At 30.1% G+C, this 14,884-nt stretch overlaps 1 protein-coding gene and 1 pseudogene across 1 annotated transcript; both read left to right on the forward strand.

Annotated features, from left to right (window-relative positions):
- The first annotated feature begins 1,075 nt into the window (after positions 1–1,075).
- On the forward strand, positions 1,076–2,981 carry LOC140830501 (uncharacterized; annotated as a pseudogene).
- A 5,883-nt stretch (positions 2,982–8,864) lies between these two features.
- Positions 8,865–10,742, forward strand: LOC140829662 (palmitoyl-acyl carrier protein thioesterase, chloroplastic-like). Its single transcript, XM_073192966.1, has 6 exons — positions 8,865–9,293; positions 9,417–9,550; positions 9,632–9,745; positions 9,924–10,095; positions 10,176–10,244; positions 10,332–10,742. The coding sequence occupies exons 1-6, from the start codon at positions 8,913–8,915 to the stop codon at positions 10,671–10,673; spliced, it is 1,212 nt and encodes a 403-aa protein (XP_073049067.1). The 5' UTR covers positions 8,865–8,912; the 3' UTR covers positions 10,674–10,742.
- Positions 10,743–14,884: the final 4,142 nt, after the last annotated feature.

Here is a 14,884-nt window from a genome sequence, read left to right on the forward strand (position 1 = left end):
TAAAATTATGTATTATAATTCACATATTTTATTATAGTCTATAGATATATAATATTTCGATAATTTATGTAAAAATAAAAAAAATTATACTTAAAAAGCCCTATAACTATTAAAAACATCCATTATTTTTAATATTAAAAGTTTAATTTATCAAATTTTGATCAAATGCCATGATGAGTTTTTTCCCAATTTTTTAATAACGAAATGTTTTAAATTTTTTCTTTTATTGTATGATAAACATATATGAATATTTACAAAAATGTTATTGACGAAAGATATTTAAAAAAAAGGTGATGTATAAATTTTTTATGTCAAACGTTATTCTAAATGTCAAACTCAATTCTTCATTTACAATCTAAAATAATATTTTTCATTAACTTGTAATACAAACTTGTTCATTTATTGAAATCTTCTTAATGTAGCTAGATAAAGAATAAAGCATCGACGCCCATTATTTTATTGAATTCAAAATTTTAACATTATTAATATCAATATTTTTTTAATATTAATTTTGATTTGTTAAACAACCCTTTTTTGGTTCATAAAGCTAATTGTATGGAAATAGATTAAATTTTATTTTCAAATATTTATTTTCTTAAATTTAGATTATTTTATTTGTTTTGTTATGATAAGCTAAAAAAATTGTGTCGTGTGTAGCCGTATGTACATATACAATTTGATATATTCTTATAATAAATTAAAGAATTAGAAAAAAAAAAAACCAATTCATTAATTACCAAATTTTGTCATAAATCCAAGGCAAAAACTTGTGCGATTGGTCGTATTTGTGAGACGCATCTATTATTTAGGTTTTATGCTAATAGTATTATTTTTTATTCTGAATATTGATAAAATTAGATTTTATATCAAAATCGGATCTCAAATACCCGAACTTTTGAAGTCGGGTGTACGCCCACCCTTGGCCGTAACGAACACAATCTCCGAATGGTTCCAAAGCCAACTCTGCTCCAGGCATAACATTCTGTCGCCACAGGTGGTAGGCTGCATCTCTCCTCCACCATCTTCGCTCTCGTTCGGCCACCGTTTTCGGTATTCTCAACCCGAGAATGTAACCGTCTGTAGATGCGTGATTCGTCGCAGAATGACACTATGTTTCATCGCGGCAAAATCTCTCATGACCCAGCCAAAAGCCTCAGCTCCTTGCAATATCTCTGTTCGATCAACATTGATTTTTGTTGTAAGGTACGCTTTATTTACTTCTCTTCTCTTGCTCAGCACTCCTCCCGGTGCCACTTACAAGTCACAATCCAATTGCGATAGTTTTAAGTCTGATGGGAACAATACGATTGTAAATGCAAGCGGTAGAAAGGTTGCATCTTCAAGTGGGGTTAATCAAAATCTGATCTTGAAAGCATTGAAAGAAAATCCAGGGGCTTTTAGAGACATTTATTGGGTTGTTCCAGATTATTTTAATTCTTTGGTTTTGGATTCTAATTTGTTTGTATATATTGATGGCTCAGTTTGAAATCAAGCCAACTATTGTTACATACAATACAACGTTAAATTTACTTTGTAAAGAAGGGAAGGTGCAGCAGGCACTTGAACTCTTGCTGGAGATGCAGAGGAAGGGTTGCTTTCCAAATGACGTTACCAAAGAAAGGTGAATTTGAGCAGGCGAGAGAGCTGATCACAGAGATGTTCAAGAAAGGGTTAAAGGTGTCTGCCTATGCCTACAACTCTCTCATAAGTGGGTACTGCCGGATGGGAATGCTAGTTGAAGCAACGGGGCTTAGTAAAGAGATGGAAATCAGAGGATCTTTGCCTACTGTATCAACTTATAATGCTTTTATGCATGACTTTTGCAAGAAAGGGAGAGTAGGTTATGCTATGCAGTGGGTTCCCGTTATGCTGAAAAAAAATTTGGTACTGGATATAATATCTTGCAACACTCTGATGCATGGGTACTGTCGTCTGGGAAACACAAGGGATACTCTGTTGTTATTATCAGAAATAAGGAAAAAAATCTCAGTCCTTCTGTAGTAACATATAATACAATCATGGATGGGCTATCAAGACTGGGGGATTTAGAAGGTGCTACGAAGCTGAAGGATGAAATGATTAATCATGGAATTTCTTCTGATATTTTCACCTATACAATACTTATAAATGGTTCTTATTGGACAGGAAATCTTTGGATGCCAAAAAAATTTTATTTGGAGATGCTGCACAAGAGGTTGGAGCCAGACCATCATGCATACACCACTCTCGTTGCAGGAAAAATGAAGCTTGGTGATATACCTGCAGCATTTAAACTGCAAGAAGAGATTATAGCAAAAGGATTTCCTCCTGATGTAATCACCTATAATGTATTTGTGGATGCTGTTGCCAAGTTTGGTGATTTAGAACAAGCTTGCGTTTTATTGCAGCAGATGATAAAGGATGGAATAATGCCTGACCACATTACTTATACTAGCATCATCCATGCACCATTGGAACTTGGGTACCTTACAAAAGCTAGGGAGTTATTTCATGAGATGCTGAGCAAAGGCTTGTTTCCCTCAGGTGTGACATACACGGTATTAATCCATGCACATGCTGGTAAAGGTAGGCTGGAGCTAGTTCGGTTTTTATCACTTGCCTAAAACACCAGATTATTATATTGTTATATTGGGATCCGTAACCATAATATTTTAAATTTTCTAAAATTATTTGTGGTATGATGTATACAATACAATTTTTATATGATTTGATGTCTAATTTAAAAATTACCTATCTCAAATCCTGCTTTAATTTGTTTAGACTCATTTTGTTATTAACGTTTATCAAGACCGTGATAAATTATAATGCAATTTATTATGATTCAGATAAAGTATTTCCTCCATTTGACATATATTCTTATATCAACATGAACAGGTGTTATTCAAAATTTTAAAATAAAAAGATAATAATAAAATTCTTCTAGACTTTTCGGAATTTGACTCGGGCGAACCATGGAATTTCTTCCTGTAATCTCTTACCTATTATGGCTCTTCAAATTTATGCACTTCCATTGTAGGCTTGCCTCTCCTTGTTCCAGGAAACTGGTTATAGAGATGTTGTCCTTATGGATGTTGCTGTTGCTGTTGCTGTGAAGTTTTAAATTGCTATCTTAGTCAATCAAAGCATACACAATGGAGGTAACTTCAATAGTTACTAAGTCTGAGTTACTGTGTTTGGTCCTTAGGAGATGTTATTTATTTAAGGTAATGTCCTTCATTAATGGTTGGATTTATGTTACCTTGGTGTCTGCATAAGACCTTTTCTTGACTTCAGAATTTTATAATATATTTTTCTGTTCATCGTCCGCTGCTATGTCTCTGCTTCATTTATTTCTAGAATCACTTCTTCTTTGGTGCTCTAGTAATATTTAGATTTAATATATTGTGGATGAAATCAAAAGTGGAAAACAAAAATCAGTGGAATTTTGTTTCTACTGCACTCTTGATTCAGTTATAAACAATGGCATTTTATTACATCAATGTAGTTGAATATGTTCAAATAAAAAGCAAGCAATGAAAGATATACTGTCTTCCCTAGTGGAATCAAGAACCAAACATAGCCTTCATTACAATGTAGTTTCATATAGGTTGTTTACTGATAAGTTTTGTTCTATCTGTAATCTCAATAACATTCTCTGTGCTGTTTTCCATAATGTCAATCTTTTTTTTCCTCCAAGATTGAGGTATGCCTAGCAGAGATGGTAGTCTACATATTTAAGTATCGGTGACGGAGAGATTTAGTGGCTTACCTATTCTTTCTTGAGACTAACCACGTATGACAGTTATTGCACGTAGCCCGTAGGTATGATAATGTGCATGACCTATGGCATGAAGCCTGGATGGTCATGCCATGTCTTGCTGGCCGGAAGCTGAGAACAGACGTATCCATACATTGAAGACGGCCTGCAGATGCTACTCAGTGTCTAGACTTGGGAATGCATAATCTTGCTTGTGATTTACGAACATTAGTTTTATCTATTACTATTATTACTATATAATAAATGTGAGAACCACAGGAAAATAATTTTTGGGAGACCAATGTTATTTTAACTTCAAGTTCTATATATTTTTACTTACTTCCCTTCTCTATTTGATATTTGTATACATTACATCTAGGGATGTATGCGAGACGAGATGAACCGAACAATATCATAATCGAGCTCGGCATGTTTAAAGTATATGTTCGAGCTCGATTTGAGATTTTATCATGAGGCTCAAGCTTGACACGTTTTGAAATTACTAAGCTCGCGAATAGTTCGAGTTCGGTTCGTTAATAGCTCGTTTATCATGTTTAAGGAGTGTGGTTCGAGCTCGGCTCGTTAAGTGTGCTCGTTTTCGAGTTCATTAAACAAACTCATTTTCGAGAATTCTAAGCAAAAAGACTGACTAATTTATGAGATTTTAAATGGATAGACTTCTCATTTTACAGTCTTTCAATTCATTCTTTTTCACTCAGATATCAATGTGGGATAATGCAACATGCAACAAATTAGTCAAGCTCGCGAGCCGAATATCTTTAAGCTCGGAGTCGACTCGATAAAATTATCGAGCTCGGCTCCATAAAGTTCACGAACGATTATTTTTTTATAAAACTTGAAACACATGTTTTCATATTTACCCGCGATTATTTCTATAATTAATAAAGCACGTGTTGGATTATATGTATTAGAACCTTATTCCATGAATGCCATAGGCTTATTGCCTTTCACACGTAATTTCAGTATTCTTATGCTATTTCTCTTCGTTCTCATGTTTAATATTTTGGCAACCATCCAACTCAACAACGTATAGCATTATTTTTATTTTGAATTGCAAATATCTGATATAAAAATAATTTAAATATTCCCAGTATTCCAAAATGATATTTCTCTACATATTTCATATATCTATATCTATATATCTATAAAATGTGGATTCTTGACATTATTTTCCGATTGTGTATTGACAAGAATACCCTTCGTGCAAACTTGAACAAAATAAAATTTTTTATTATTGTTATGTAAAGATAAAAATAAGAGGACATAAATGTCTCATCATTTATAATCAATTGATATTTAGAGCCTTATAATTTCATCATTACTAAACTTTTTTACCATTAAATACTCACACCAGAAAATTATATTTAATCAAAATTTTAAATTTATTTTGTGAATTAATTTCTAAATGCATGAACAAATATAATATTTTATAAACCTAAATTTAATTGTGAATTTAAATAATATTAATCAAAATCTATATTTCCAATTGTGCAATGACAAAATTAATCTTCTATACACACTTCAAGAATAAAAAGTAACTCATATATTAATTTTATCAAATAATTCTCTTTATACTACATTTAAATATTCTATCTTTTTAATTTTCCCTCTACAATTTTTTCCTAATGATTTTATTGTAAAATTTTTTACCATTAAATACTTACACCGGAAAATTATATTTAATCAAAATTTTAAATTTATTTTGTGAATTAATTTCTAAATGCATGAACAAATATAATATTTTATAAACCTAAATTTAATTGTGAATTTAAATAATATTAATCAAAATCTATATTTACAAGCGTGCAATGACAAAATTAATCTTCTATACACACTTCAAGAATAGAATGTAACTCCTATATTAATTTTATCAAATAATTCATCTTTATACTACATTTAAATATTTATCTTTTTAATTTTCCCTCTACAATTTTTTCCTAATGATTTTATTGTAATTTTGTAATTATATTTTTAGTGTTATTTCTAATTAAGTAATGAATTATACTATCACAAAAATAGAATAGAATGTAACTCCTATATTAATTTTATCAAATAACTCATCTTTATACTATATTTAAATATTTTATCATTTTAATTTTGTATCTACATTTATTCTTAATGATTTTATTGTAATTTTGTAATTATATTTTTAGTGCAATTTTTTATTAAGTAATGAATTATAGTATCACAAAAAGATATATGAAAAATTTATAACATACGTGCAATAGTAGAATAACTAACATATTTTATGGGTTTTTTTAACAAAGAATTGAAAGTAAAGAGTTAATTTCGATTTTAAAAGATAGTACGATTTCAAAAAATATGAAAAAAAAATTTATCTACAACAAATATATATGTTATAGGCATAATTATTTTATTAAACTGTATAACTAAAAAATTACATGTATTGCTGATAAAATCAATCATCAGTCAAAACATTGAATATTTAATTCATGAAAAGAGATTTAATAAGCAATAAAAAGACTCTAAGTTATTTTCTATGTAAAAACAATATATGATATAATCTTTATAATAAATATAATTATAATGATCATTGATTAGCATTTGTTAAACTATCAGAATTTTTACATATGATATTTAATTATTTTGAAATCAAACTAATTAATTCAATAGATACAAAAATAACATTTTTTTATGAAAGTTTATTTCTTTTGTTATATTTCAAATTTTAATGGTGAAAATCATACCAATAGTTTAAAATCTATATTTAATAACTATTATATGAGTTTATTTGATATTTATCATATAATCTTATTTGAATGTGCATTTCTTTATATTTGTTGATTTATTTATTATTTTAAAACTTATTTAACAAGAAATTAATAGTCATCAATGGTAGTCTACGAAATATCGATATATAGAATTTATTATCCATGATATAGAATTGTAAAAAAAAAGTAAAAAAATTATTAAGAGGTTAAATTAAATATCATGAGTTATATTTTACTATCAATATTACTATTTCATTTGTTTTAACATTATTTTTATGAGTTAGTCACAGTAATTTTAAATTGATAATTATTTATCTTTAGTATGCTTTGCTTATGTAGATTATGATTTATACATTGATAAAATCCATAATTTAGTTGATTTTTAGGTTATTATGCTTTATACGTGGTGTTTGAATTAATTTTTTAAAAGAATTTGTTTCACTTCATTTAGTTCTATCTATTATGTTCTATACACTTTGTTATATAACATAAAATCAACTGCTTGAATTTTAATTTAGAAAACAATTTTGAAAATAAGTTATATAAGTTCTTATAAATCGTCTAATATGATAAGAAATTAAGCTCAAGTAAATAACAAAATGATTCAAATTGTTTTTAAAAAAATCAATTTTTTTTTAATTTTTATAATATAATTGATATTACGTGCAACGCACGTGCATCATGCTAGTCTAATCTAAATGAACGATAAATATGCACTTGTAATCTAACTACTTCCATGAGACATTATTTTGTCGTAAAAAAAAATATCGAAAGTGGTATAATTATTTTGACGAACAACTTCAACTGTATCACTAAATTCATTAATACAACGTCAGAAATTGAAAATAAAATTTCTTTTCAAGAAACTTGGGAGTAAAAAAATTGGTTGATGGAACTGTCATTTTTGTCCTCTTTTGGTGTCTTTACTTATTATTTACACCATAGTTGGATCTTTTCTTGAAGTAATATCCAAATGGTTGATTCAATTATCATCGATACATTATACCATTTCTTCGTATCATTTTTTTCATGTAATATAATGCATTAGTTTACGCATATAAGAAAAAAGTGATCTTTTCATGATCATTGGAGTCACTCTTAACATAATATTAATACTCAAAGGTAATTGTTAAGATTGAAATTTGGACCTAACTCAACCCAAAAAGCTAGCTCAAGGGAGAAGCATTGTCCAAGATCATATATATAACTCCCAGATTATTTATCATATCAATGTGAGATAATTAACACAAGTTCCAATCTTAACATGATATCAAAGCCCGGGTTACACCGTTATGTGTTGGACTGCCTATAATTAGGCCACCCGTTCTGCCCATAATTGGGTCATTTGTAAACTCCACGCTCCAGATGTTCATTCCTGGGCGTGAGAGGGGTGTGTTAATTGTCCCACATGGGTAGGATAAATAACCTGGGAGTTGTATATATGTTCTTGGACAATCCTCCCCCCTTAAGCTAACTTTTGGGGTGGACTTAAGTCCAGGTTCCAATCTTAACAGTAATGTCGAACAAATTATATTTACAATAGCTGCCATCAAAATCATGTCAGATGCATATATACAAACCTCTAGAAGTTATAAAAATAGGAAGAAGTGCGGAAAAATTTATGACTTTCATTCTAATTCTGTCCATAAGATACAAAAGGAGTATATACCTAAGTCTTATTATATGCAGTGAAAGAGAGAAGAAGCTTTGGAATAATTGTAAACTCCAATCAAAGTCCTAGGAACTACAAATGATCCAAGCTCAATATTCGGGTAACTTCTAATAGTTTCTTACCACTTTAGGCATACACGCGCCACACAAATTAAAATGGGATTATCTATATAAAAAAAAAATAATTGTGAGATAATCAGAGTAAAAAATTCAATTATATTATATCACAAATTTTAAGACAATACATGTGAAAATTGAGAGTTTGTTGTTTCAGTAATTCACTCTTGAAGAGGGGAAAATAACATTATTTTTGTTTTTAGGAAAAATAATTATAATGTCACTTCATATACCATACTCGAACCATATTATACAAAATTATTAACTCGGGGTGGAATCTAACGGTGAAAAAAAAATTGAATATATACACAAATTTTCTAAAAATTGAATAGAAATCCACATTGGATTAATTCCAAGTATGATCAATAATAAACCAAGCGTTTTGATGGCTTTGTCCACTTGTAGATGGTCGATCACTGCGAAGCAAAAAAATTCCTATAGCCATCAAATTCACAAACAATAAATTAACATCCTTTGAAATATCCAAATTCATAACAAAGTTCCCTTTTTTGTTCCTTTAAAATCTCAAAAGAACCTTAGCTCTTTCCGCCTACAAATTACTATAAAGTCATCAAGCAAGAGAGACGCTATTTCAGCCTCTTTTTAGTGGACCAAATAAATAATAACAATAACTGATGGCTTCTGCCTCATGTAAGGTGGCACCCTTTTGTATCCACACCTCCATCAAAAAAAATGACAAGAACACACACAAATACATACTTCAATGTGTAAAAATCAATGGGTCTAAGAGTTTTTCTGGTTCAAGAATGGATGTTTTGAGCCAAGATCACGCGATTCCGATGACTTATGTTGATCCTACCGAAGAAGAAAGGGTACAAGTTCTTGAGCAACAGATTAGACAGAATATCCCGACCAAGAAGCAACTAGTTGATCCTTTTCGACAAGGAGTCATTATCTTGGACGGAGTCGGATACAGGCAAACCGTTGTTATACGGTCATATGAGGTCGGCCCGGATAAAACCACCACCATTGAAAGCATTCTTAACTTACTTCAGGTGATCATACATGGAGCTTGATTACAAATTTTCGTGTACTTCACTTAGATGGATGAGTTTTGTTTGAACTCTATGCTTAAAGAAACGTCTCCCTGAATCGAAATTCCGGTCTTGCTGATGTAGGAAACAGCCTTGAATCATGTGTGGATGTCAGGGCTTCTTGGAGATGGATTCGGCGCGACTCATGGGATGATGAAAAACAATCTCATTTGGGTTGTTTCAAGAATGCAAGTTCAAGTTGAACATTATCCAATATGGTACTTAAGCTACTCTCATTTGAGTCGCAGTATATACATAGATTTTTAAATGTATATGTATATATTTTTTAATTGTAACAGGGGTGAGGTAATGGACATAGACACATGGGTTGGAGCATCAGGGAAGAACGGTATGCGAAGGGACTGGTTACTCAGGAGTCAAGCCACAGGCCTTGTATTCGCCCGTGCAACCAGGTGCAAACTCGACCCTTCCCGTATAATCTGTTGGTTTTGTTGGCCTTTTTAAAACAAAAAGTTGTACTATCTCTGGATGTGAGCCATGAAATATTTGAGTACTGGAGGATCTAAAAGATTTGAATTACATGTAAAAAGGTAATTCCGGATATTGAGTTAAAAGTTGTGTTTGAAACAGCACATGGGTGATGATGAACCAGCAAACAAGACGCCTTTCGAAGATGCCGGATGAGGTGAGGGCAGAAATCTCACCATGGTTTATTGAGAAGCAAGCAATAGAAGAAGAAAGCGGCCCTGAAAAGATAGACAAATTGGACAACAACGCGCGCTACGTGAACACAGACCTAAAGGTAAATAATCTGCCAGCATCCTCTACACTTGTTAGCTTAGATGACAGTAAAGAACCGTGTGTTTCTTCGAATTTTCGCAGCCAAAGAGAAGTGATTTGGACATGAACCACCATGTGAACAATGTGAAATATGTAAGATGGATGCTTGAGGTAAAAACACCAAACATGCCAACTTTTTACATAACGAAAAAGGAACAAACCAGTACTCAATCTTGATTGTTTAACGCTGTGTTCCAGACGATCCCGGATGAATTCTTGGAGAATCACCAGCTCTCAAACATGATACTAGAATATAGAAGAGAATGTGGGAATGAAGATGTGGTGCAATCCCTTTGTGAGCCTCAAGAATATGACCTAATCAAAAGTGGAAATTTTCGCCAATGCAATCACATTGTTGCAAATGGGCATGTTTTGTCATCTCATGAAATTCTTCAAGAAAATGGACATTTCATACCCTTGATTCTTGGGTCATATAGCTACACACACTTACTGCAAATAAAAGGGGAGCCTAAGAATGAAGAAATAGTGAGAGGAAAGACAAAATGGAAGAAAAAGCCCACAACTACACCTTTTCCTTAGTCCAAGAGATTTTTGTTCGACAAGCCTAATGTTCACGTTCATATGTGCATTATTGAGCAAGATTATTCATATTTTATAAAGTATTTATCTGCTAAATATAGTTCTAAAAGTTTAGTGTCGCATTTTGCCACAAATTTTCATTTATTTTTATTTGCAGATTCAAATGTCAACGGTAACGTACTAAACCCTGAATTTAGTTAAGGGATGACTAAAGTTTCGAACCATAACTAATACTAGTACTAATATATAAAGTGCTAAAAATGGAGGAGGTACCAAAATGATATGATTTTTCAATCGCGAAAAGAAAATGCACTAAAAAACGGAGTCACGCCCTCGATTTGATGAAATAAAGAATGTTTTGTTGTCCAAATCTTTTTGAAACAACGGTTTGTGATATTCACCTCTAAGCTGCGAAAAGTCTAGCAACAAATATTTACGAAGATAACAATCGATCTCAAACGAACCTTCAAAGAACTCGTCTTTGACAACTCGAGTGAAGAACAATCGACAAACACCACAAAGTGTTAAACTTTGATATGTTTGATTTGAGAGACACACAAGTTGTATAAAAAGTCAAGCTTTGAATTTGAGATAAAACTCAAAATATTTTTTATAAACTCAATATAATATCTTTGATAATGATAAAATTCGTCCATATATGTTTTGCAAAACAAAATATATCAAAAATATATATGCATAAATAATTTCGACTCTAAACTAGGAAATAAGAATATTTTCTGCAAGCGGCTCGCTAGGGCGTTAAACTCGACCACACTAGCGCGGAGGGTTCTAGATTTCGCAGTCTGGAACAGTAACAAGGGCGCGGGCATGCAAACTAGACCGCCCTAGAGCCAGGCATGCACTGGGGCGCGAAAATCGACCACCCTAGCGCGGCTGCCTCGGGTTCTGGGTGCTGTTTTGGTGTTATATGAGTTGGGGCGCGAGAAAAGATCGCCCTAGTGCGAAGGATTCTGTAATCCTCATCGTTTAACACTTGAACAATGATCCTATGGCTACCAAACTCACTTCCATACATCACGAACACTTCGAGACTTAGCATCTTGCTTGCAAGCTTTTCTCGATTGCTTATGAATCCATGCAATGCTTCCTTGAATCTCTTGCTACCAACCATTAGCACGTCATACCCGATCAGATTCATATCACTATATATTGGTTTCATTAAACACATTCAATTTCAAGTATCCTATATTCACAAAAATTAAAAGTATTGTTGCTCTAAAAGGGATGCATTCGACTACTCAACCCTACTCAAGTTTGATTCGATTATGTTTTGGGTAAAAAGTTTGACCAACTTGATTCTTTCGATCTATATACCGTGAATTTACTTAGGGGGGGTGTATTCAACGTGGGAAATTTATTGACTTTTAATGACTTTTGTAGATTTTAAAAATCTAGAGGTATTCAATCAAAACTTTTGCATACTCTATAGAAATCTTGTGGTATTCAAAATAGACTTTCATGGAGTTTTAAAAAGTCAAGTGGTATTCAACATTGACTTTTATAAGCTCTATAAAAGTCTACAGGTATCAAATTTTCCATGGACTTTTAATAACTCCATGGAATTCATTGACATACAAACATTAAAGCCTAAGGTACAACTACAAATTGTAAAAAATTGTATTTGGTTCACCCCAAAGATTTGAATGGATTTTTAAAACTTCTAACTCTCTCTCCGTCGCTTCACATCACATATCTTCATATCTTCTTTCCTCTCATCTATTTCTATTACTCTCTCAAATTTTCGAAGTGTATCTCTATATATATTTTCATCTTTCTTTTTCAAATTTTTCATTTTTTGGCTGATTATTCATTTAATAATTTTTTATTTTAATAACACGGGGAAATTTTGAATTATAGAATTGATTTTGTGATTTTTAATTTATGATTTATACAAATTAATGTAATATTCAATAATAATAAAAGATGATCAAAAAAATGTTGTTTAATTCTTAATAATTGAATAGTTTCGTAACAACAATGATTTTTTAAATTAATTTTCGTATTTTTAATTAATATGTAAGCTATGATATTTTTATACAAAATTATATTCACACAATAACAAATAATATTATTTTTACATTTATATTATCAATTTAAAAATAAGATTACATGTTAATCAATTGATGTATTTTAAAAAATTTACAAACATGCATATAAACTCACATATATATACATGTAAGGATTAAACGATATAACTTTTAAATAAGTAAATGTATTTATTAATATAAATATTAAAAATAATTTCAAATTGAATATGTTATATATGTCAATTAATTATTGGTTCAAAGAAATTATAAAAAATCACATGTTATAGTTAAGTACAAAATTTATAAAATTCTATAAAAAAAAATCTACAAAAGTCTATAAAAATCTTGCAAAGAAGTCTACATAAATCCACATAAATCTGTTTATAAATCTGTGAGATTCCATAAAAGTCAATAAAAATTTATCAAATCCATAAAAGTCTATAATTTAAAAAAGTCATTAAAAGTCATCAAAACTCTGAATTGAATACACCCCACTTAGTTATCATTTTTCCCATCATTACTAAATTAATGTTTTATTTATATGTATAGATGACTTTTCGATTTTTTTATTTAATTAACTAATTTATTTAATTGATAAATTATTATGGTTTCTTTTTTCTCACTATTACTTAATAATTGATTAATTGATATATAATTATTCATTCTTTCAAATAAAAAAAGTTGAATAATATTAATACGATATTTTTCTACGTTTTATAACAAAAAAGATTCATACTTAATTTTTTAATCTTCAAGTTAAATAAACATCTATTTTTTCTAACAAAAAATGGTTCAAATTAAATTTGTTTTTTAAACTTCAAGGTAAATGAACATATAAATATGTAGTAAGTGGTTTATACTTAATTTTTTAAAGTTCAAGTTAAATGAACGTATAGATTTGCGATTAATATTTTTTAAACCTACAATATAAAGTCGAATAGTAATAATATTTTTTACATATTTTTTTAATATGCATCCTTTTACATGAAAAGTAGACAGCTATTAATATTTTTTAAAACCTAAATATTTTTCTACGTTTTATAACAAAAAATGGTTCAAACTTAATTTTTTAAATTTCAAGTTAAATAAACATATATGTTTATAACAAAAAATGGTTCGAATTTTATTTTTTATATTTAAAGTTAAATAAACATATAAATCTATGGTTAGTGGTTCAGACTTTCACTGATAGAAAAATTAAAAAAGTGAGAGAATAAAATATAAATCAAACAAAAAGAATAATATTATTTTTTGTTATATATCTTCTTTATTGAGCAATGAGCCTTTATAGACAAATACAATAACGAAAAGAATCATAAAAATAACAACAACATTTGACCACTAAAACCATTAAATAACAAATATGCAGAGATAATTATTTCTTGTAATAATTTCTTACTAATAAATCATGACTAACAGACTTCATTTAACAAGACAGATAACTAAAGACTTGGACAAATATTTAACAATTCAACATTTTTTCCCATAAACCAATAAGGTCAACATTGGTTTAATAAGAGCACACTCCCTCAAACTTGTTATGTAGTGTGCTAATATCAAGTAGCTCTCTTATTTTCTGAAATGTAAGTAGTTTGAGGGACTTAGTAAATATGTCAGCTACTTAATTTTCGCTTCTGCGATAGATGAGATTAATTGTTTCATATTTTTGTGAGGTCTCTTAAAAATGATATTTCACATCAATGTGCTCGCTTCTTCCAGGTAAGTTGGATTCTTTGAAAGTTTTATGGTTGAACTATTATCACAATAAATTGTAATAGGATCATGAATATTGAATTAAGCTCTTCAAGAATTTTTTTCAACCAAATAGCTTGACATGCACGTGAAGTTGCTGCATTAACTTCAGCTTCAGTGGTTGATAAAGTAACAATTGATTTTTCTTCGAAGTCCATGGAACGGCTGTTGAATCTAAGAGAAAAGCATATCATGAATTTTTTTTCATCATCTCGATCTCCTGCATAATCACTATCACAAAAAACCATCAAATCCGATTGTTCTCCTCTCTACATAAGTATCGTAAAATCATCTTTGTTCTTAAAGAATACATAATATTCGGCCTTGTTGCTGTCAAATACATTAAGCTTCCAAAAATTGCTTGTAAAGTGTGTTGTCAATCTTTTTTCCCTCACAATATTTGGTTAGCTT

The sequence above is a fragment of the Primulina eburnea genome, chromosome 4, assembly GCF_022965805.1.
Source record: "Primulina eburnea isolate SZY01 chromosome 4, ASM2296580v1, whole genome shotgun sequence".
Classification (NCBI taxonomy): domain Eukaryota; kingdom Viridiplantae; phylum Streptophyta; class Magnoliopsida; order Lamiales; family Gesneriaceae; genus Primulina; species Primulina eburnea.